This window comes from Anopheles coustani, chromosome 3 (assembly GCF_943734705.1).
Source record: "Anopheles coustani chromosome 3, idAnoCousDA_361_x.2, whole genome shotgun sequence".
Lineage (NCBI taxonomy): Eukaryota > Metazoa > Arthropoda > Insecta > Diptera > Culicidae > Anopheles > Anopheles coustani.
The window spans coordinates 861,021-882,708 of record NC_071288.1 but is presented as its reverse complement, the minus strand read 5'-3'; the positions used below and the strand labels follow the sequence as shown (position 1 = coordinate 882,708).

The 21,688-nt window shown below is 44.0% G+C and overlaps 4 protein-coding genes across 6 annotated transcripts; 3 read left to right on the top strand and 1 right to left on the bottom strand.

Annotated features, from left to right (window-relative positions):
• Positions 1-582: 582 nt before the first annotated feature.
• On the top strand, positions 583-3,549 carry LOC131259697 (ras-related protein Rab-8A). 2 transcript variants are annotated; one of them, XM_058261267.1, is made up of 6 exons: positions 583-657; positions 919-1,375; positions 2,685-2,745; positions 2,814-3,018; positions 3,085-3,225; positions 3,304-3,549. In XM_058261267.1, the coding sequence occupies exons 2-6, from the start codon at positions 1,252-1,254 to the stop codon at positions 3,397-3,399; spliced, it is 627 nt and encodes a 208-aa protein (XP_058117250.1). In that variant the 5' UTR covers positions 583-657; positions 919-1,251; the 3' UTR covers positions 3,400-3,549. The 2 variants fall into 2 exon arrangements, with proteins under 2 accessions (XP_058117250.1, XP_058117249.1); XM_058261266.1 differs by having other exon boundaries at positions 606-657; positions 916-1,375.
• A 796-nt stretch (positions 3,550-4,345) lies between these two features.
• On the bottom strand, positions 4,346-20,842 carry LOC131259694 (trichoplein keratin filament-binding protein). Of its 2 annotated transcripts, none has more exons than XM_058261263.1 (3): positions 20,722-20,842; positions 6,197-6,569; positions 4,346-6,121 (listed from the first exon to the last, which is right to left on the bottom strand). In XM_058261263.1, exons 2-3 carry the CDS (start codon positions 6,474-6,476, stop codon positions 4,899-4,901), a joined length of 1,503 nt encoding a protein of 500 aa, XP_058117246.1. In that variant the 5' UTR covers positions 6,477-6,569; positions 20,722-20,842; the 3' UTR covers positions 4,346-4,898. The 2 variants fall into 2 exon arrangements, with proteins under 2 accessions (XP_058117246.1, XP_058117247.1); XM_058261264.1 differs by having other exon boundaries at positions 6,197-6,572; positions 20,722-20,813.
• On the top strand, positions 10,735-12,482 carry LOC131259698 (peptidoglycan-recognition protein LB). Its single transcript, XM_058261268.1, has 3 exons — positions 10,735-11,311; positions 11,702-12,025; positions 12,100-12,482. Exons 1-3 carry the CDS (start codon positions 11,227-11,229, stop codon positions 12,306-12,308), a joined length of 618 nt encoding a protein of 205 aa, XP_058117251.1. The 5' UTR covers positions 10,735-11,226; the 3' UTR covers positions 12,309-12,482.
• On the top strand, positions 16,371-20,702 carry LOC131259693 (trichohyalin). Its single transcript, XM_058261262.1, has 8 exons — positions 16,371-17,388; positions 17,591-17,723; positions 18,011-18,100; positions 18,377-19,004; positions 19,344-19,382; positions 19,573-19,829; positions 19,911-20,127; positions 20,198-20,702. The coding sequence occupies exons 1-8, from the start codon at positions 16,371-16,373 to the stop codon at positions 20,393-20,395; spliced, it is 2,580 nt and encodes an 859-aa protein (XP_058117245.1). The 3' UTR covers positions 20,396-20,702.
• Positions 20,843-21,688: the final 846 nt, after the last annotated feature.

Below are 21,688 nucleotides of genomic sequence, written 5' to 3'. Positions count from 1 at the left end.
ATAAAATCTGTTTATTTATAATAATCATTTATAAAATTGTTTATGCTAACGATTATTCTGAATATCTAAGTTCCTAAACTTGAGTTACATGACCATTCGTTGATCAAAATTGATTTGACCTGTCCAACATCTTGATCGAGATGTGAAGTTGAGTTTTTGCAGCGGTGACGTTTAGTGGTGGGTCTCTATAGATTCGAATCTTTCGATTCAAATCTTCGATCTAAAATAAATCATGCGAAAAACTCAATCTATGTCTAATCATTTTGTCTAGCGTTGAATTCGAGGAAACTGAAATGAATCACATTGTCTCTACATCCTCTCGCAAAGTGACTAATTGGACTCAACTTCGGAATTTTTGTGGGGAAATGTAGTTCACATCAAATTCAATTTATTTCGAATACGGATCAAGTCTGTAAATAAAATCAAGTCAAAATCTAATCAATTTAAATTCCAAGCGGATCAAATCTTATTAAAATCCCAAACGAATCAAATTCCAATCCTTTAGAATCCGTCTAGGGATTGATTCTTCGAATCTTCCGAATCCCGATTCTGCCAACACTAAAGCCAGCAGGACAACTGGAAAGTCGTCGAAAAGACCGCAGCAAAAATCTTGCATTTGTGATTGTCGGCGCTATCTGGTGGCCGTGTGTAATTATTGTGCGTAATTCACGAATAAATAAAGAAACTATCGAGCCACGAGTGATTTCAGCCAACGAAAATTAAAAAAACCGTCGCTTTAGTTCCCCTTTTCCCGTTTTTGTTTCTACGTTACACTGGACGGATCGTCTCGATTTGTGGGTCTGGCGATAAAAAAGAAAACCTGTTTTCCAATAGCCTAGACTCATTGCGACAGCTATTCGCATCATAGTAAACGCAACACCATTTTCTTTCGCATTTTTCGGTTACCATTGGCAGCAGTTTTGTTCTGCGAAAAATCATATCCCCTAGGTTGCGGGGCACCAAATTCACATACCGAACGCCATCGCGACTCGCCCTCCTAGAGGCACCCCAGTGACTATACATTCTCGTGATCCGTGTGACGGCAGTGCTAGAAGTCAAAGCACCACCTGAAAATTGGTTCCGGAAGGCGTGAAAGTGTGGCTCCTCTCGAGCACTGTGTTTTAGAAAACAGAAACTTTCGCAGACTGCCCGAAGGGCAGCTCGTCGGTTTGCGGTCGTATTTCGGAAGACGCAAAGAATACTCATAATCGTGTAGACGAAAACTAGTTTAGCAAACACAGGGCTAGCAAAATGGCAAAAACGTACGACTATCTGTTCAAACTTTTGCTTATCGGCGATTCCGGCGTTGGCAAGACCTGCATACTGTTCCGCTTTTCGGAGGATGCCTTCAACACCACATTCATCAGTACGATCGGTGAGTAATAACTGCCTATTCGCGAACCAAGGCCTTGAATGTGCCTTTCGATCCATTCTCTGTGGTCGGTGAGATTTTATAATGCTCGAACACACGTCAAAAAAAACTGGTCCAGGTAGTGAGTAACACGGCACGATGAAGACACCTGCCGTTATTGCCACTATTGGTGGTGGCGTAGCTCCTTTATGAACTCCTCGCACTTCCGCTTGTGGAATCAATTTTAGGCGAACATTGTAACGATCAGAGTCGATCGTACTATAGCACCAAGGCATTGATAAACTTTTCTCCGCCCAGGATATGACCGTGGGTGGGGTGTTTTCCTTTTGCTTGGGACAGAAATACCACCTTAAAACCCGTCTTTCTTTGATGACTGATGACTGATTCAGCTTCCGGCACACTGTTCAACGGAATTGCGATAGCATACAAACGTTTGGAAGCTGATAACACAGTTTTCGTTAGCCCAATGTTCTTATTGTTTGTGCCACCATGAGGATAAAATTGGTAGTGGTTTGTGTTTGATTAGTCGTACATAAGCTCACACGCCGGACTTGTCATTATTTAAAGGTTTTTCTTCATTTTATTTCCCCCGCACAAAGTGCTTCTAGTGCTGCTGCATTACTTGCCTTTTCCAGACGGTCGCAACGAACTTGCAACAACAAAACAAAGGAATGGAAACACATATCTATGGTTTGACCTTTTTCAGAGCAGATCATTCTTTATGCACATGGGCTGGATTCTTATGTTCTAATTTTACTATTTATGGCCAAGATTTTTGAAACGAACATCTGCAAATGTAACATCTGTGTGTGTGTTAAGCATTTCTTGTTTCTGGAATGTTATTATTCATAATTGGAATGATTGAAGCGAGACGACTGCGACATCTGTACGTTGATTCTTAAGGGAGCAAGCATTCCACGCTACTTAGCGATAATCATTCGTTTCTTTTACAAGCAGATGAAATTGGAAATATCCAAATCCAAGCAGTCTCTGTTAGCGATATGCACGAATTGAATGTAAATGTAAATAGAGTGACAATAAGATAAAAATATCTTTGTTGATCAAATTGCGCCGCATCATCCGTCAGCTGCACCCGTCGTTTAAAAATCTCTAATCGCAAGCGTTCAGCTGAACGAAAGTTGGCAATATTCAACAGGCTACAAGTTGGACCACCCCGTGACGTAAAATCCTGCTACATTTGTGCAAGTCCTCATATACACATACACAGACCAGTTTGCTACCCTTAATTTCGTTAAAATCAGATCGTATTTTTGTGTCATGTTTAGTACTAAATGGGGTTTTCTATTTTCAGGAATTGATTTCAAGATTAGGACAATCGACTTGGATGGTAAAAAAATCAAGTTACAGATATGGTGAGTAGCAACTGATGTCATTAAACACTAATTTTCACACAAAGTAACATCGCAAACCATTCCCACAGGGATACTGCCGGACAGGAGCGTTTCCGTACGATCACCACCGCCTACTATCGGGGCGCGATGGGTATCATGCTCGTATACGACATCACACAGGAGAAATCGTTTGAAAACATTAAAAATTGGATACGAAACATCGAAGAAAACGCGGCTGCAGATGTGGAAAAGATGCTGCTTGGCAATAAGTGCGAGCTAAACGAAAAAAGACAGGTAAGCTAGCTGACAGTGCATAAAAGCAATATACACTACAATGTCCCTTCTATTTGATTACTTCAGGTAACACGCGTCCGCGGTGAACAGCTTGCGGTAGAGTACGGAATCAAATTCATGGAAACGTCAGCAAAGGCAAGCATCAATGTCGATGATGCTTTCTTCACCCTAGCTCGAGATATCAAGTGCAAAATGGAGAAAAGAATGGTAAGCAATGCAGATGCGAGAGGAAGAATGAATTGTGTCGCGAAGGTGAAATGATTTTGTTTGTTTGTTTGTTTGCAGGAAGCAAATAATCCTCCTAAGGGTGGACATCAACTCAAACCGCCCGGCGAACCTCGAAAGCCACCCAGTTGGTTATCGAAGTGCAATCTGTTTTGACCTTGTAATAGTCCTATTAATAATTATTACTTTTTTATATAACACACTAAATAATAATAATTATTATTATTTAAAAATGTATGTAAACGGATAATGTCTAGGGACAACTGAAGACCCACACGGCAACAATAAACACGTCACACCTTGGAAGGCGCATTATCATCACTCTGGCATTAGGGGGAATAGGAAAATCTACCCCAAGAAACTGAAAGTTCATACAATATTCTCACGAAATGAGCAGTGACGAAAAAGATCCACTTCAAACGTCTACGATCGATACGAGCGAGATGAATGCGTTCCTCTACCGTCAGTTTGCAACTGCGACCCTTTTCAAACTTTTTGTAGAAAAGTGCAAACGAAGAAACAACTTAAGGACACCTCCGCCTGGAACTAAACCCTACAAAACGCGATCAAATTGTGATAGCTAGGAATACATTTGGGAATTCAGCACGCACCATCATTTCCTCCATTTGTCCCGGGTTCGAACGGTTTCTCAAAAATGGTTATGGTTTAAGAAAAAGATGTCTCTGCATGCGAGTATTAGAAGATACGATTAGACATCGTTGCGAATAACAGTGGACCGTCAAGAATGTGTAGACCCTGTCTAGGAGAAAGCGCTTTCTCTTTGCAAGTGATTTCGAATGAATAGTTTTTGAATTTTGTATTGGATGTAGTGAACTGTAGTTCACCGTAAGTTTTCTGTAATCTGTGCATTCGATTTTGAATGTGTTTCACCAAGTTTATCGTCAAACAAGGTAATGCTTTACCTCTCGCGGCACACAAGGATCAACACTCAACACCACCATTCCATTATGACGGACTATCACGAAAAACTTCTGTTTCGAGCAGTCTGTGAACATTTGCTTGCACGACTAAGTCGAAATAGAGCAATTTATAATTCACAAACAATATCAGGTTAAAGATAATTCAATTTTTCGTATGGTAGTAATATATGAAAATTATGACTCGGAAGATATGAGACACAAGCTCTACAAAATGGAGCACTGCATACTATAATTACCATTCATTTGGACTCAATACATCTAAGCCTGACGGCAAATGCTTCAACATAAATTCACTTACCATTATGTTGCCGTTCGAAGGCATTTGTGTGGTAATTGAAAACGGAAATAAATGTATATCTTTATCGTGCGATCGAAAGACAACTTCTCTGCTCAGATAAAAACACTCATCTACACACATTCAATACCGTAGACTTTTTTGAATGGTAAATTTAACGTAATCGGGGATACGCGGAAATGAAAAGGATGTGCAAATTAAATAAAAACTGAACAAAAAAAAACGTTTTCTCTTTCACTGCTGTTGTAAGTAATCGATAGTAAGGGACATGTTCTATTTTTATACAAACAATATATATTATCTCAAAACACACAATGGTTCAAAGCATTCTAAAGACCTTATCTAATAAATTCCCTCAATATTTTGGTTTTTCACTGTTACTACAGTCACGGTTTTTACAGTCTCATGCCCTGTTTTCTTTAACTCCACGCAACCTTTTTTCGCCCGTACCTAGGAACCGTCAGTTCGTCCGCAGTGTTTGTTTCAGCCCGTGGAAGGGTTTTGGTCAACTTGAGCTCCTTGAAATTATCGTCGAATGGAAAGATACTGTTGAATGTACTACTTCGTTGGGAAGTTTGGGACGTTGGTCTTCTCATTTGCCTGCCGTTATCAGCACATCCTTCCCTTTGCACCAGAAGCTCCCGCAATTGACTATTGTTTGACGAAGTGACATACTCATCGCGCGATTTATCAGACATTAACTCTTTCAACCGCTGGTTGGCACTTTCGATCGCCTGCAGGTGCTGCTCGCGTACCTCGATAAGCTCACGCTGCCGTTTGCTGCATTCCACGTGTTTCGCTTCGAAATCCATCAATCGATCCTCCAACAGGCAGCGTAACTGTTGCTCACGAATGATAGCTTCACTGTTCCATTTGTCTTCCCATTTGCTTAAGTTGTGCTTTGCCTCCGATTCGTACATATTTTCGATCGCCATTTGCTGCTCCACCTCAAGATCATACTGAAGTTGAAACTTTCGGCGCAAATATTCGATACCTTCGGCACTGTCCGTGGTGCTCGGGTTATCGATGCTGATGCGCTGAAGCAGTTGCAAGTCATGTCGCAGATCGTTACGCACCGCTTCCGAGCGCTCGCGGAGTAACATTTTTATGCGCCTCAAGTTATGCATTGCCATTACGCGATCGCGTCGCCGATCGTTGTACACCCGCAATTGCTCCAGTTCCGTAGCCATCTCGTCCTTTTTCGTCTTCAGTCGCACCTCGTACAGCTTTAGCTCATTTGCTTCCTGCTCGCGTGACTTCAGCTCTGCCATGTGCATCTCCTGCATGCTGCGAAGCTCTTTCATTTCCTGCTCCCGCATACGACTCTTTTCCAGCAGCAGCTCCTCCCTCCGGCAAAACTCTTCCTGCAGCTTCAGCTCCCGCTCCTGCTTTTCCCGGCGATTCTTTTCATCCTGAATTTGCATTTCAACCTGCCGATCGATCCAATTTAATTTCGCCATTGCTTGATGGCACGTTTTCGAGTCCATAATGACCGCATCGCGATCGAACCCGAGGCGCCATTTGCTGTAAAGGTTCGCCTCGAGGTCCAACCTTTTTTTCGATTCTTCGGCGCTGTGCAGGCGTGCCCGGACTCCTTCCAAAATTTCAGTAGATAGGGCCTTCGGCTTAGGGCGGGATATATCTAACAAATGAAGTTCATACATTTTACAGTTAAACCAACAATGTACCGAATGTTTCAGTCTTTTTTTAAGCTTACCTTCCACTTCCTTCTGTAGCTGTTCAGCTTCGTCCTGCAACATTTGTTTCAGTCTTTCTCGTTTGGCCTGCAGTTCAGTCGCTTTTCTCTTCTCTTCCTCCCGCTTCCGTAGAGCCTCCTCTGCCTCCCGGTAGTACTGGGGCGTCGTCCACGATTCATAGCGGCTCGTAATGCGTCCCCACTGGTCGTAGTATCGTTCTACGGCGGCCGATTTTTGGTACTTGATCTGTTCAGCTTCGCGCCGTTTGACCAGAGCTGCCTGCAGCTTGGCGCTACGCATTTTCTTTTCGTTGGACGATGTTATTAAACGATGTTGTACTTGCTCAACATTATCTTTTGTTCCATGGAGATGAATTCGGGCGTTCGTAAATACCTACTGGAAAAGAAAGAACTGTTTAAGGCTACTTGGGTACCAAGAAGTGTATCACTATTGCAATGTATATTATCATTCGGTTCAATAATAATGTTTTCAACAAGTCAAGTCCATTTTTGCCTATAACTTGCTTTTTATACAAACATATGTTTAAACACTTTTCGTTGTCCACTCGCACGGTGGGACAATTCAAACAGTATTTTTGAAGGGGCAGCAAGGGTAGCGCCACTTCCGAAGTCACTGTGCGAGCACACTACTTTACAGATAAGAATTAAATCAATATAAAAGCACCGTATTTCACGTGATTCATGATCGTTTTTTCCCTATCGCTACTAATACCCGCGGTACGTATGGGCGTATAGTTGACTTAATGAACAGACATATTTTTGAAGCAGCTCTCCAAGACTCGTGCATAAATATAAATCATAGAACTTACAAACAACAAAATGCCTAACCCTAGCATCAGTGATTTTGTTCGAGCTGTCTAGTTCTACTTTTTCTACTTCAAACATTAAAAACATGTTTTTTAAGGAGACATATTTAAAAAAATAAAACTAGTAAATTATTAGTTCTTATACCATCAAGCCCTGGTGTATTTTGCTCCACTGAATTGTAGTTCATCGCAGCCTTTCATGTGAAATGAATCATCACACAATAAGGATGTTTTCAAAGATTAATACTGCCGTTATCTAAACTCCTTTTTAAATAGGGCTCATGAAGCAACATAAAAATATCCCCCATGCCTAGACGGGATTTGGCCGGAGCCACCGATGCTAAGCTCCCCGAGGTAAATCCCCGCGAACTCGGACAGCGGCAAATCGTCGGCATTGGGCAAGTGCCAGAACATGCCCATCCAACACAAAATGAACATTTCTCCATACAAAATGGATCCCGGTTGTCTCAACGGTTCTCTCAACGGTCGTCCAGTCAAACCGGGGGAATTCATTCGACCCGCGATACCGATTACACCGTGTTGCATACTTGAAGGAGCTGAGAAACCCCGTTTTGTCCCGGGTAATGGGGATCAGTATGCAAAAGGCACGCACAAAACCGCAAAAAAAAGTTCCCACGCTTTTCCCATATCGGTTCTTGCCTTGCCTAACTCTTCTCTTTCGTTCCGCTGGTGTGTGCGCGTACGCTCGCACTCAGCGGTCGGAGTCGGGTCGGTCAGTCGGTAGTTGATGCTCCTGCGGAATGGACGTGTATTCGAGGTGTTGGCTCTTGCGGGACATGTGTTTCCGTCTCGTTCGCTCTTGCATCGTCGACGTGTATGTAGCGCTGTTGACGTCCCGAACCCTTGAAATGGCATGATTGAATCTGAAAGAAATACTGGAAACAAGGTAGGCTATTGCCAACCATAAATCCAACACGTTGTGTACCCAATATATATCAACGAGTTTGGGACATGAGGTTCACACACTAAACGGACGAAATTAATAAAAAAAAACAAACAAGATAGATTATCTTGGCTATGGAGACGCCCGGTCAGTGATGTAGTCAAGGTGCAATCAGGGATGTATTGAATTGATGGTCGTCATTTTTTATTCGAAAAATATATATTTTTTGACCAAAAAATTTTTATTCAAGAAATCGAATGCGCGTCATCTCATTGTGTACTGATGTCAATGATTTTTGTGAGATTCAATGGGAACATGTATTTTGCTCTTGCGCCCAAACGGTGGTAGATAGCGTCTTGCGGTGTTGGACAAACTTAAAGTACTTTTCAAAACGCAACTTTTAAAGTTCCACGAAGATTCCCTCAGACCCTTCCTTCTGCCCGTAAATTCAACCCAAATGTGTAAATATGTGCCCTTGCAAAAATTGCCTCAAACCATTCAAGACAAAATACAACACTCGTTATACCATTCGGTCGGTCACACCACTGCGATGTGAAGGCAAACACACACTATAACAATTAAAATCATCCACTCGGAATCTTCTAGTGTTGTTGGTGTAAAATTGTTGCAAAACGATGCAAAGGTGGTTATAATGTAACAAGCTCTGTTCATTATGAAAAAAAAGAAAACGATAATACCATGTGCCAGCGGATATGATGCAATGTGGGATAACGATTTTCAAAGCTATGATTTTTCCACAAGGAACTTTTCTTCGTACTTAGCTTCCAAAGTTTAACAGACCGGATGGATCGGGTAATGATAACGATATTTACAAGACATTTCACAGTATTTCCTTCTCTCCTGCCACCCAGCACCATGTTGCCATGCTTTTTATGCAGAAATCGGCTTCGGATCGGATTTTTCAATTGAGGAAATCAGAGCGTCTTCTACGCTAGTTTTGATCCCAACATTAGTTTTCACTCGCGCGGTTTCCTCTTCAAACGTTAGCAATTTGCAACATATCTATAATGGTATTTTTTCCTGTATTATGATGGCTTCAAGCAGGTGATGCCAATGTTGAAGAGAAAAGATTTCGTCAAGCTAATGTTCTTGATGTAAAATTTGGATTTAGGTTGGAAATTCCACAATATTATTTTGCATTTGTTTATTTCGGCAATTATTGCAATTATTGCATTTGTTTATTCTGCGTGGGTAATGCTGTTGCAAAACATGCGCTTGTATTGCTGTAGCAACTGCACGGGCGCATAGAAAAAAGATCACTGCCGGACAAATTATCGTCCGGACAAATTACTTTGTAAGTTTCCTATGAACACAAATGCTTGGGGTTCGATATTACATGGCCTAACTGTAATATTGGAGTTCGTCTAGTGATGCGTTTGTATAATGAAAATCGATCGAGTGGGTTATTGAAAACATGAAGTCTTTGGACAACACGATGGTATGCATTCAATTATTCAGTGTTGGTGACACTGTTGCAAAACATACTGCAATATCGGATTTAGCATCTACGCGAGAGGAGTGATCGAGGCCGGAAAAATAATACCGTTCTTTTGTACCTTTCCTTTAAGCACAGGAAATGCACATAGTTTGATTGCGCATTGCTTCCACCCTTCACAGAAGGTGCTTTGAGCCTGGCACTACTTGAGCCTGGTGGAACGGAAAAGTTGTGATTTGTTTGTTCGCTGATTAAAAACGAGAAAGTGCGTGGTTGGATTCAAAATTCAACGCGGTCGTCGGGATTTTTAATTCATCAACTTTACTTTCATGGTAACACATAAATATGATAAATCACTCGATTGTGTCTTTTTTGTACTTTGTTCCCGATACAAAAATTATGTTTTACACCACGGCGTATGCGCTTGTTATTTTCATTGATGTTGAACTGTGATCGATTTGTTCAAACAACATGTCAAACACATGGTATCTGTTCGCAGGTACCATCTTTGTCCAAAGAGACATCTTTCTACCAGTTGTTGTTTTGTAAAACCATATGGCAATGTTGCAAATGCTTTCAAAATCGTTCAAAACTCCATCAGTTGTAAAGCGATTTAGGAGTTATGACCTGAGTTGACCAGATTCTTTTCAGGTTAAGATTATGTCTTCGGATTGTGTTTAGCTACGATAAACCGCAACAGTGATATTTTGGAATTTATATCATGCATTTTTTGAACTTCGTGTAGTTTTCATTCCGACTGTTCGCTGCATCGAATGGTAGAACGGAACATAAACAAAACAAATGTATGAAAAAAATGTGAGAGGGACATACATGTTACGTTCTCCATTCTTTGCTCTCATATACAATTCGAATCGGTGATACCGTTTCCCATACGATTTCCATACAGAGTCCCTGCAGGTATGCAATTTTTAACGAGCGCTCGGTACAAAATCGAATCGGTTACATCTTTTCCCAACCGGAAATTTTGAACGCCGGCGGTGCGAGTGCGACGGCAAATTCGACTGATGTATGCGTCACTTTCTGATCCACGGCGGAGGCCTGACCGGTTCGCGATCGAAACGGTTCTTGCTGGTGGGGTGTTCCGTTCAAGTTAAACTGCTCGATCTTCACTCGACCGTCTGTCTATAGCTGGCTGGCTCGCTTCACCTCTCTGTCAACTACGGGAAGTACCATCCTCTCACTCTTTCCGTGTGGCTCTTTGGAGTGGCAAGGGTAGGGAAGGGGAGGGGATGCCGTCCTGCTCTCCACCACACACCACATCTCCGAATTCGCAACAAATTTGTTGGTTGTTGAAGGTTGGTAAATGAAGGTTAACCTTCGTCGGATGTATTTAACCGTGGATGGATGGTTTTCGAGGCAACAGTATCATTTCAACCTGCGCCAAGGGAGTACACCATACCTCTGATAACGCATGTTCCGCCGACCTTACATGTGCGTCATTTGGCACATTAACTTATCAAACGTCGCCCTGGACCTTAAAAGCAACGCGAAACGAGTCGCGCTGAGGTAGAAAAAATACAATGTCAACGGAACGTTAACCTTAAAGTATTTAACACACAAAAAAAAAAGAAAAAAAGAGGAACTAAGTAAAGCCCCCAATCCCGCAACCGCGAGTGACAACAACGATTTGTGTGTTCATCGCCTCGAAAAGTGAACAGTTTTGAAACTCATTGTTTGTTTTCCATTGGATGCCCGGCCTCTAGGCATCAAGTACGGTTCCTGTTTCCGATAGTTTGGCCTCGGGCAGACTGTTTGCTGTCTGCTACCGGGACTTATGCAAATAGTGTGCAAAAAGTCCAGTTGTCGAGCAAGGTTTTCGGTTAGAAATTTGGGTTAAAAAAACATGAGTGTAACAAACCAAATGTATGCTTCTCTCAGTGCAATTGCACTTGGAATAGTATACCTAGCAGTGGAGAGTAAAGCGTGCGGTAAGTGTAATCGATGGCGATGCAGCGTGTTAGCCTCGAACCAGTGCCCGATAATTACAATTGACGTAGGAATGGCTGCAGCTAGATGATATGATCGTTTGTCACAAAATCCCCGTCGAAGACAGACTGCTACAGTTATCTTCGAATCAATCAACGAAGCAATAAGACCAGATGTTTATGAAATGAACACTGATTCCAAACGAAAAAGAAAAGCATGCTGTGAATCAGATATCATCTGTCAATCTGTGTTTAATATGGACGTAAGGCAATCATGAATTGCGTCTTTTTAACACCTGTGTGGAGTAAATCCCATTAAAGTGCACGCTACTCAACTATCTCTCTCGGTGGAAGTTACTTAGTGTTCTAATCTTTTCTCTTCCATATCGATAGGACATCCTCCGTACGTGTCCCGCGATGTGTGGAATGCCCAGCCGGCAAAACTAGTCGAACACTTTGCCGGACCCATTCCATACGTCATCATTCACCACTCGTACATACCGGCCGCGTGTTACAGTGGGCTGCAGTGCATCGAAGCGATGCAAGAGATGCAGAAGATGCACCAGGTTCAGCGACAGTGGAACGACATTGGATACAGTTTCGCAGTCGGCGGCGATGGTCGCGTGTATCAGGGTCGAGGATTCAACGTCATCGGTGCCCACGCTCCCCGGTACAACAATCGGAGCGTCGGTATATGCCTTATAGGTGACTGGGTCGGTAAGTTTCCCCTCTGGGACCGACTTGGACAATCTTTTCTTTATTAGCTCATTGCACCTTCTTTTCTTTTGAAGCTGATTTACCACCGAAAAACATGATCGCGGCGACTCAAAAACTCATCGAATACGGTGTGCGGCAAGGAATCATCGCGCAGAACTACACCCTGCTTGGGCACCGACAAGTTCGATCCACAGAATGCCCCGGCGATCGACTGTTTGAGGAGATCAAAACGTGGCCGCACTTTTCCCCGATGACGGACATAGTCGATCAAAACAAAATTTAAGGAAAATCCAAAGCATGTCCAACTGCCGTGGCAAACAAACGCAACCCAAGTATTGATGTTTTATAATAAGCGTTTGATAAACAGGATTAAGATATCTCACTACCTCGATGTTTACTATCCAAACGGTACTGTTCCTACTAATTATAAATTTAAGAAAATAAAAAGAAATGAAGTCCTTAATCAAGAGTACGGTTTTTCTCCACTAAAGCGCGAAAACAAAAAAAAACATTTGCGATTATTTAACACCCGTACGTGACACGATCACCGATTAGTAAACAATCCCTCCCATTAATGATGCCATCGGTTTCGTGACGCACGTGTGAGAGTTGCGGTGCCCAATCCGGTTGCTTCCCCACCCACCGACCCAAGTGCACACTCCGAGATTAGTGCAAAGAAGAGAGTTTCCGAAAAACAAAGAACCAGGGAGGGCTCTAGTAACGTTTGTCGCACGTGCGCCGAACGAGCGCGTTTGTTTGGTGGTTTTTCTCATATTTGCCAGCCGGACGAATTTTCCGTCATATGCCTACGCATTTGCCAGAGACCTACCGAGGGGTCTCTGACTAACCAAGCATCTGCGATGTCTGATCTCGTCTGTTCTGATCAAGCCTGTTCGTTCGAAGCCAGAGATTTAATTTTAGCTATGCGCGTGTATAACCCTGCGCACCAGAGCAACGGAAAAGAGAGATATTCAAACAAACCAGGACGAAGCGCTCAATATGGGTTGGAGAGCACCCTTCCCCCAATCCCAGCCTCCATCCTACCGTCCAGCTTTGACCACATCCGACAGAAAATCTGTGGCAAAATTCGGAAAAACCACCTTATGACCGAGTGCGCGCACTGTCCGTTACGTCGGACGGCGCTCTCGTGGTTTTTGGGGTGGTTTTCGCGATTTTTCTTCTCACAAACGATCAGTCGTTAAGGTTCGTTCGATGCGCACGGTGGTTCCGAACTAATGTTGTGCAGTAGTAGTTTTCCCAACTACGTGCATTAAGTTGAACGGTTCAACAACGGTGGTGATTAGTTAAAAGGTGTCTGAAACATAGTGAACAACATTAACCTCTATAACTGATTTCATTTTACCTTTTTTAAATGCCCATACTGATAGTGCGCGTTGTCTACAGACATTTACCCCTTTTGCGAAAATGTCCTGTGTCGTAACGCTGAATTAGCAGCAAGAGGAAAAATCGAGGATCGCAACTCGTGAAGAAAATTAGTAGAATGTCTACCTGCACACACTGTGGGGGTGTGTGTGTGTGTGTGTGTTTGCGCGTAAGAATGCATTCACGAGGAAAATGTGTACGAATTTTCCTGCCCCTGTACGAGTATGAGTGTGTGTAACTGTGCGGAAAATTTCGACCTCCTTTACACAGCTATGTGGCCAACTCCTTTCCGTCTTGTGTGGTGGTTGTGGCGCTTTTCCTCGTTCAGTTCAATCGCAAAATTACAAAAAAGAATGGAAATCCCCTAATGTTGAGATCGACAAAATGTGCATGGGTGGTGTTTGTATGTGCGTGTGTGTGTGTGTGTGTAGGTTGGGTGTGAAAAATGACGTGGGCAGGGCGAACCAGCATGTACTGCAAAGGGAAAGTGCCACAGACAACAACAGAGTTGAGTAGGAGAAAAAAAACACATCGAAGAGATTTTGTAGTACTGGCAAAAAGGCGGATAGAAGTGTGCCAGTTTTTCTCGGTTGGAATTCGTCGAGTGCTGACCTACATTGAAATGAGTGAAATTTTCAACATTTCGTTAGGATAGGAATCCTCTTTCCGCGTCTTCAATGGGCTACGATCGTTTTGTTCTCTTTTGGATTGCGTTTACGTTTTGCAAGTGTAGAAACTTTTTGTTGTAATGAAATGCGAAAGAATTTACTTTTTTTAAATCGCTCATACATTCAAAGCCACACAGCACACACACACGCACACATACATAAACACGCACACTCAACGTCCAGCGAGAACATTTAAAAGAAGGCCATCGTTGCCGAAAGTGATCCACGGAAGAAAATAAATTTAATATTTTTCGAAGCCTTATGGCGAATCATAATCCCGCTGTTCAAAGAACAATGCAATTTGCTGCCCTGGCTACCATTTTTATTACAATGCTCTTGTGCCTGGCCTTCGGCATCGAGACGGACAACCTTCACCGACTGGTTCTGGGTCTTAGCAGCCTCCCATAAAACTGTCGTCTTGACCTTTAGCCGATTCTTTTCCTCTCGATAGAAAACGCCCTCTGGGGGGGCGCAACACGGGCAGTGGGGCGGGAGAAAATGTGTAAATAAATTTCTAAATTAATCCGAACTCAAACCCAACAGCGATGTCACGGTCCAGTTGGACGTACGATCTTGGTGCGCGATCGTACGCAACCCCCCCCCCCCCCCCCCCCCCCCCCCCACACACACACGTTGTTGTTGACAAACAGTAAAACACCATTCGCCTCCATTAGGGTGGAGGAGGGCGGTCGATGGTCGGTGTTCTATAGGACTGTTGGGAGTTATTATTAGGAAATTGTTCGAACCGAAATAGCCTCGTGTTACGCATCATTACATTTAGCATACGAAGCGGCCCGATTGAACATGTTAGAATTTTTAATTGACTGAGGAGTGCCCATTCATTGCGAGGAGATAAGATTAGACCCGTCGTACGTACAGCTGCTCTTCGAGTCGGATCCATAATCGCCCAATGTTATTAAGCACGAGCATCAAGTTCGTTTCCGTTGTCAACGTGGCCCATAACCTTGCGCCATTGGCACGTGTGTGATGACGGCGGAATAATTATACACACCATTGTAAAACCCAAAGCTGTGGGAACTTTGCACAGCTTGTGTAAATATCAAATACCAAAAACAAAAACAAAAGATCCATAAGTCTACCATAAATAATGCATAAAGTAATTATTTTTTCTTGACAATATTCGTCCTGCAAAATGCAAAAAAAAAATTCCATCACACATTTTAAGTATGAGAATGAATTATGAGTTTTACCCCTCATGAAATAATTCGTGGGAAAATAACCTTTTTTAAATGGCTACACACGCGGTTGTGATATTTTTGTCTTATTGAGTCAACCGGTCACTTTAAGTGCGTTTCGTTTCTTTTCGGGACATCATTGGTGCTAACTGAGACGACAAATCATGTCTTTCTTCTCAAGCAGGTTTTTGCACAATTAAAAAACAGCAAATTATATTTTGCGCCCACAGAAAGCTCCAGACACCCTTTTTCTTTGTATCCACGGAGAATTTTCCACCACCTGAGTGATGCGCGTGGCATTCCTTTTCTCTAGCAGTAGGTCTGTTTTGAGCAAAATTCGTTGCGAATATTTTTTCGAGTCGGTGTGCTGTCTCGATTCAACGATTACGATTTATTTTTAGCCCAAATGTTGTACACCTTTAATAATACGATCCCACTTCCCCGATCCCGGGTGTGAACCTTTCATCCTTCCCTGAGCCTGAGGTGGACGGGTTGCCCCAAGCGGAGCGTTACACCGGACGTCATCGTCGTGATGGCAATGACAAACCTCAGAATAAACTGCGGCACGCTTGAAATATTTTAATTGCAATCCTTCCTCCCTCCTTCGCGAGGATTTCGGTCCGGGCAATGACGTTGCGGCCTACAATTTTAGATGTTTAATCTTACTCGTATGCAGGGACAGCGGAAAGGATAGGAAGGATACTTAATGTTGAAGCTGATTCACTCACCTTCATGAGATATGAGACGTGTTCTATGAAGAGCAAAATATTGTTTTAAAATCGAAAATGATTATTGAGTCACATTCTATGGTGAACAGTAATGATTTTCAAGCGATTTCAGGCATTGTATGTGAAAGTAACGTTATATTACGTACAAAGTGTGAATGCGTTTCATTTGCCTAATAAATTTTACTTCAGTTTAATTGTTTTAGCCACAAGATAGTGCCGTTCTAATATTTGACCAACTGGTTTACGCAATACACAAAACACAAGGAACACATAAAACGTGCCAACATACAATAAATCAAAGTGTATAGAATCCATCATTATTCCAAAACGTACAGCGCTGTGAGGCCCAGCAAAATCACCTACGAACGTAATGCCAGTGAATAGTCGTCCGCCTTGGTTAAAGGATCGGCTGGAGACGGTTAACAAGAACGTACCGCCGGCGTGGACCCGCAAGGCCAGTGTAACACCAGCCACAGATACCAAAGAATCGTCACCGTCCTCCAAAGTGGCCCCGGCCGCCACCAGCACGTCGTCTCCCACGAAAACGGCCACCGTGGCCCCGAAAGAAAATGGTGAAACGGGTGCGAAAAAGGCGCCAGCACCGGCAACGACAACGGCCAAGCTGCAATCGAAAGAAATCAAGGTGCCGGTAGTGGTGACGCACAAAAAGCCGGTCGCACCACCATTGAGTAAGCCGGAGCCCAAAACGGCGCTGAAAAATACAACCCCCGTCATGACGGTGCTACGGGAACCGGGCAAGCCGAAGCCCGCTCCTACGAAGGCCCGAGAACCGACTCCCGAATCCGAGGACGAGGAAGAAGAGGAGGAGGAAGAAGAGGTGGAGGAGGAAGAGGAGGAAGAGGAAGGCAGCACAGAGTACGAAACGGAAACCGAGTCCGAGGAGGAGGAGGAGTCATCCCCACCACCACCGCCGCCCACGACGAAGCCATCGCCCAAAAAGCCCGATCCGAGCCAAGCCAAAAAGGTAGAGGATGCGCAACCGAAGCTGCTCGTGCCGCTGCGCAAAGTGACGCCATCGAAAAGTCCCGAAAAAACCGACACCGACAGCAAGTCGTCCTCGAAGTCAGCCTCGGAAAAGTCCTCGTCGCCGGAACCGAAAACGTTCGTGAAGCCGCTACTGAAGAAGATTGCGCGTCCGCAGCAGGAAGCCCCGGTCAAGGAGCGATCCGTATCGCCAGAACCAGCCAAAAACTTCCGTGTGCAGCTTCGCAAGGTACCGTCGAACCTTAAGGCACCGCGTGTGAAGGAGAAGCTTCCGGAGGTCCAGTTGAAGAAGGTCGAAAAACCCCTGCTGGAGGACATCCCGAAGAAGGAAGAAGCATATCCGCACAAACCTTCCATGCTGAAGTCCGAAAGCAGCAAAAGAAGTAAGTGCAACACGTCGTACGACCAACTGATCATTTCAATCATCATGTTTTTCATGAGTCAGGAGGCATCGAAGTAGCCAAAAACTAGTGTCAAGTGTCAACAAAGTTGTTGTTGGCATTAGACACCCATTTAGGACGCTTGTTTTCGCAACAGCTCATACTACAATACGATTTGTTGATTCATCCACTATGAATATTGCAGTTCCTCCACCACCACCGATGCCAAAATCTAATATACCGCCCCCACCACCACCGCCGCCGGGAATGAAACCACCGCCCGACTTTGCGAAAAAGGATATTTCCGATAAGCAGAAGGAGGTGCTGGACAAACTTAAGTAAGTTCCTCACGCGCTCACGTTGGAAATCATAGCGGCCCCAAGGGTCTCATGCAGCTGCATTAAAAGAATTGCCATCGATTCGTTTCGCTTTTGTTTTTCGTGACATCCCATTGCCCGTTTGATCCCACCAAGCTTCCACAAGCTGCAAGTTCAACTATGGAAACCACTAACACTAAAGCCAGGCGCAATTGTAGCTAATCTCGTTTGTCTACGTGAATCGTGAAATACCTCGACTAACAGCTAATCACATGTTACCTTTTATGGATTTTCCCTTTTTTCCACAGACGACGTCCTCGTCGACGTCCGGATTGGTCCGACATGATGAAGGAGGTGGAACAGGGAAGAAAACTGCGCCACGTTGAGTGTAATGACAGGTACCAAGACATGAGCCAATGTCCGGCACGGGGTTGTAAGCCAATTCCCAATCTCTGTGCAGCTTGAAGAATTTTTCCGTGTTTTATGTATATGTCTTTTTTTATGGTTGTCCCTTTAATCTAGCTGTCGCTGGTCCAATTTTGTGTAATATGTTTCTATGTGTACAGTTTATGTATTTATGTATGCTTCCATCAGGCCGTAAAGGATCGTACACTAATAACAGCCGATCGTTTCGTTTCCACCCCCTTTCCCTTCGCGTCCACTCTATTCGACAGATCACACCCGATTATCAACTCCAAGTCGATCACGAAAGTGAAAGATCAGTTCATCTTCGAGACGGAAAAGGCGACGGCGCACAATCAGCTGCTCAAACAGATCCAGGGCGGTGTCCAGCTGAAGCCAACCAAGTGCAATGATCGCAGCAAACCGATCCTCGGTGGATTGCGCAAGTTCCGGCGTCAGATGACGTTGGAGGAGCAGCTGGCCAAGTCGGAGTCACGCGCTAACATGGAGGCCCCACCGGCCGACGAAGAGGAGGACGAGCTGGACGACATCGACAAGGTTCGTGACGATCTGCAAAGTACAAAACAGATGCTGGCCCACGAGCTTCGCAACAATGAGGCGCTGGAACGCGAAAACAAGCGACTGCAGGCGCGTGTGCAGAACCTCGAGGCGGAACTGTCCCGCGAGCGCTGGAACCCGCTGAGCGGCGAGGAAAGATCGACCGTCACCGGACCGCAATCGGATCTCATCCAATCGCTGAAGGATGAAGCGCTGGAGGCCCAGAAACAATCGCACCAGTTGGAGCAAAAATATCAAACCGTCGCCAAGGAGCTGGACACGGCCTACAAGCTGACTGAGGAGCAGAAACGAAAGATTGCCGAGCTCGAGAAGAAACTTCAGGTAAAGGCGGGGGAATCGGAAAAGCAGAGCTCTCCTGGGGGGGGGGGAAAAGGGGGAAAACAGAAGGAACATTCGTTCATCTTTCAGAACACATTCGGGCAGTTAGCTTTTCAAAGCGATTATTGGTCACTTTACATTGATGGCATTATGCATCGGTTCTTAACATTTGGTATGCGAAACAAATGTCACTAACAGAACGAAGCGCCAACATTAACGAAAAGAGCCTGGGAACACTTACATGAGATTGTTTGGGAATGATTTAATTTACCATTTCTTATCTCCTCGCTTATCATAACGCTAATTATGATTGTATGTTGCTTTTTATTATATTAAATGCAGTGCTTAACGGACGACGACTACTATTTGAACGAGCATCAGGTAATTTATAATGCATTATGATGTAATATTAACATTGGAGCGAGGCTGTTATCGGACGATAGGCTGCTTAATGAAGTTTAACGCTTAAACGGAAAACATTTGCTAGTAGCTTCTAACGATTTAGTAATTTTGTCTTCATTGTATGGGAAAGACGTGCACTAACGCACCCAGTTTTTTGGGCTATGTACAGGGAAATGTTACCGATGTTCGCCGGGCCACCGAATCCGCACAAAAGGAAAGCTCCCCAGAGTTGCAACCGGAAGAGGAGGAAGAGGAGGAAGAGGAAGAGGATGAGGAAAAGAAGGCGGAAAAGGCTGCCAAACGACTGAATCGGGAGGTCAACATGCTGCAGGCTCGACTGACGCGATTGAAGGAAAAACAGGAAGAAAAACACGCCGAAAGGCAGGCACTGAAATACGCCATGAAAACCAACCAGTATGCCCTGAAGTATGTAAACGTGAAAGCAAAGGGACTAACGGACGGATGCGGGCCAGAGTCGAACTAAACTTTCGTTCCGTTTTATTCTAGGGCTGAGAAGAAGAAGTATAAAAAATTGCAGAAAGAGGTGGAAAAAATGGCTGCATTGATGAAAATGGAGGACGACGATGATGAAGGAACCGCGGAATCCAAGGAACCACCACCAGAGGAACCGGAAGAAGAACCGGAGGAGGAGGAAGAGGAGGAGGAAAGCGAATCGGAAGAATCCGAGTCAGAAAGTGAAAATGAGAGTGAAAATGAAGCGGAGGTGAGTGAAAATTGAACAAAACGTATCATCACAAACGTATGCTTATGGTAACCGTTTTTCCTTCCCCCAGGATGCCGCTGATGAGAAGAAGAAAACCAATCTGGAACCTAGGGTCAAGCGGCATGAAGCTCGCCTGGCTTCATTGAAAAAGGGCAACTACATACTACAAGCCAATGTCGATCGCATCAAGGACGAAATCAGCAAGGTACGAGAGGAGTGTTGTACTTTGCAAACTGATTTGGACAACGTCATAGCGGACCTGGGATGAGCCGGAACACCGGGATGGCCATGTTACAAAAAGCCTTTTCCAATATGCAGCTATGCAATTTTCGACTTTCTAGTACTGATTGCAGAGTATGACTTTATGTAATGTATTGTTTCTTAATGTACAATGGAGCGCGTGAACGTTCAACCATTTTAGAAGTCGTTCCGCTCGTTATTATACACTATTAAGTCACTTGCAAAAATATTATCAGCATGGCAGCAAGCAGCTCATCTTATGAATGGCAAAATGTGCTTCCACTACACAGCGGAGCACGAGATATAAGTATTTTTGTATATCATGACTTTTGTATACACGCTTAATAAACTTACCTAAGTTTATGACACAAAACATACACAACTGTTCACTTAATTACCGAAAAGAAATCATCAAAACGAAATCCAGGAAATTGGTTACACTATCCTACGCGTCCGGTTGTTGTGTTTATCCTCGATGCGAATTGTTTTGATGCAGTAAACAAACTGGATGGAATTCAAGGTGTATTTATTGCAAGGCGCTTTCACTTCACTAGTGACCACCATTTTGTTGGTAGCGTAATGTCAATGTCAGTCCCAGTTCGGCGTCGCATCAGAGCGGATGGTTAGCAGTGCACGAGGTTCCTGAAAAGGGTTAGCTGAAAAGTAAGGTTATCTTAGGCACGGCCGCGTGGTGTCGCCGAGCTGGAGCTCAAGTCAGAGAAATCCTAGCCGACGCACATCTCGTGCTGTTTGAGTAATCAAGCGGATCACGAGTTTCGTGCGATCTGACAAACGGAAGGAAATATTCCTTTCGTTACGGCGGGTGAACAGCCGCATTTTGACTGCGCACTAGCGTGGTTGGCTAGCAGTGCTCCTGGCCGCATGGTGGCAGTCAAAAGGCGACGCCTACAGAAAATCGAAAACCACAGAAAATCAGGACATATGGCCTTTAGTTGCCAGTCCTTAACCTAAAGAGGTCTATGTCTCCAGGTTAGCTTGCGAAGGCCCAGGAAGCTGGATTCAATAGCCGTACTGGAGTAAATCCTCGCCGAATTGAAGAAGAAGAAGAAGTAATGTCAATGTAATTTTGCATGCCAGTACTTGGACTGTAGAAGACCCCTACAATACTATTTGGATAGTGTTTTTCCTCATTAGCAGCAACGCTTCTCTTTTTCATTATGTGATAATCAGATATACCCTTATTAGACAAGGAATGTATCGGTCATATTTTTCCATCCTTTTACTGTCAAAGTAGGTTCTGGCAGGGCGTTTGACATATAAATGATGACCGCTCGTGTAATAACGCAAAGTTCCACAAAAT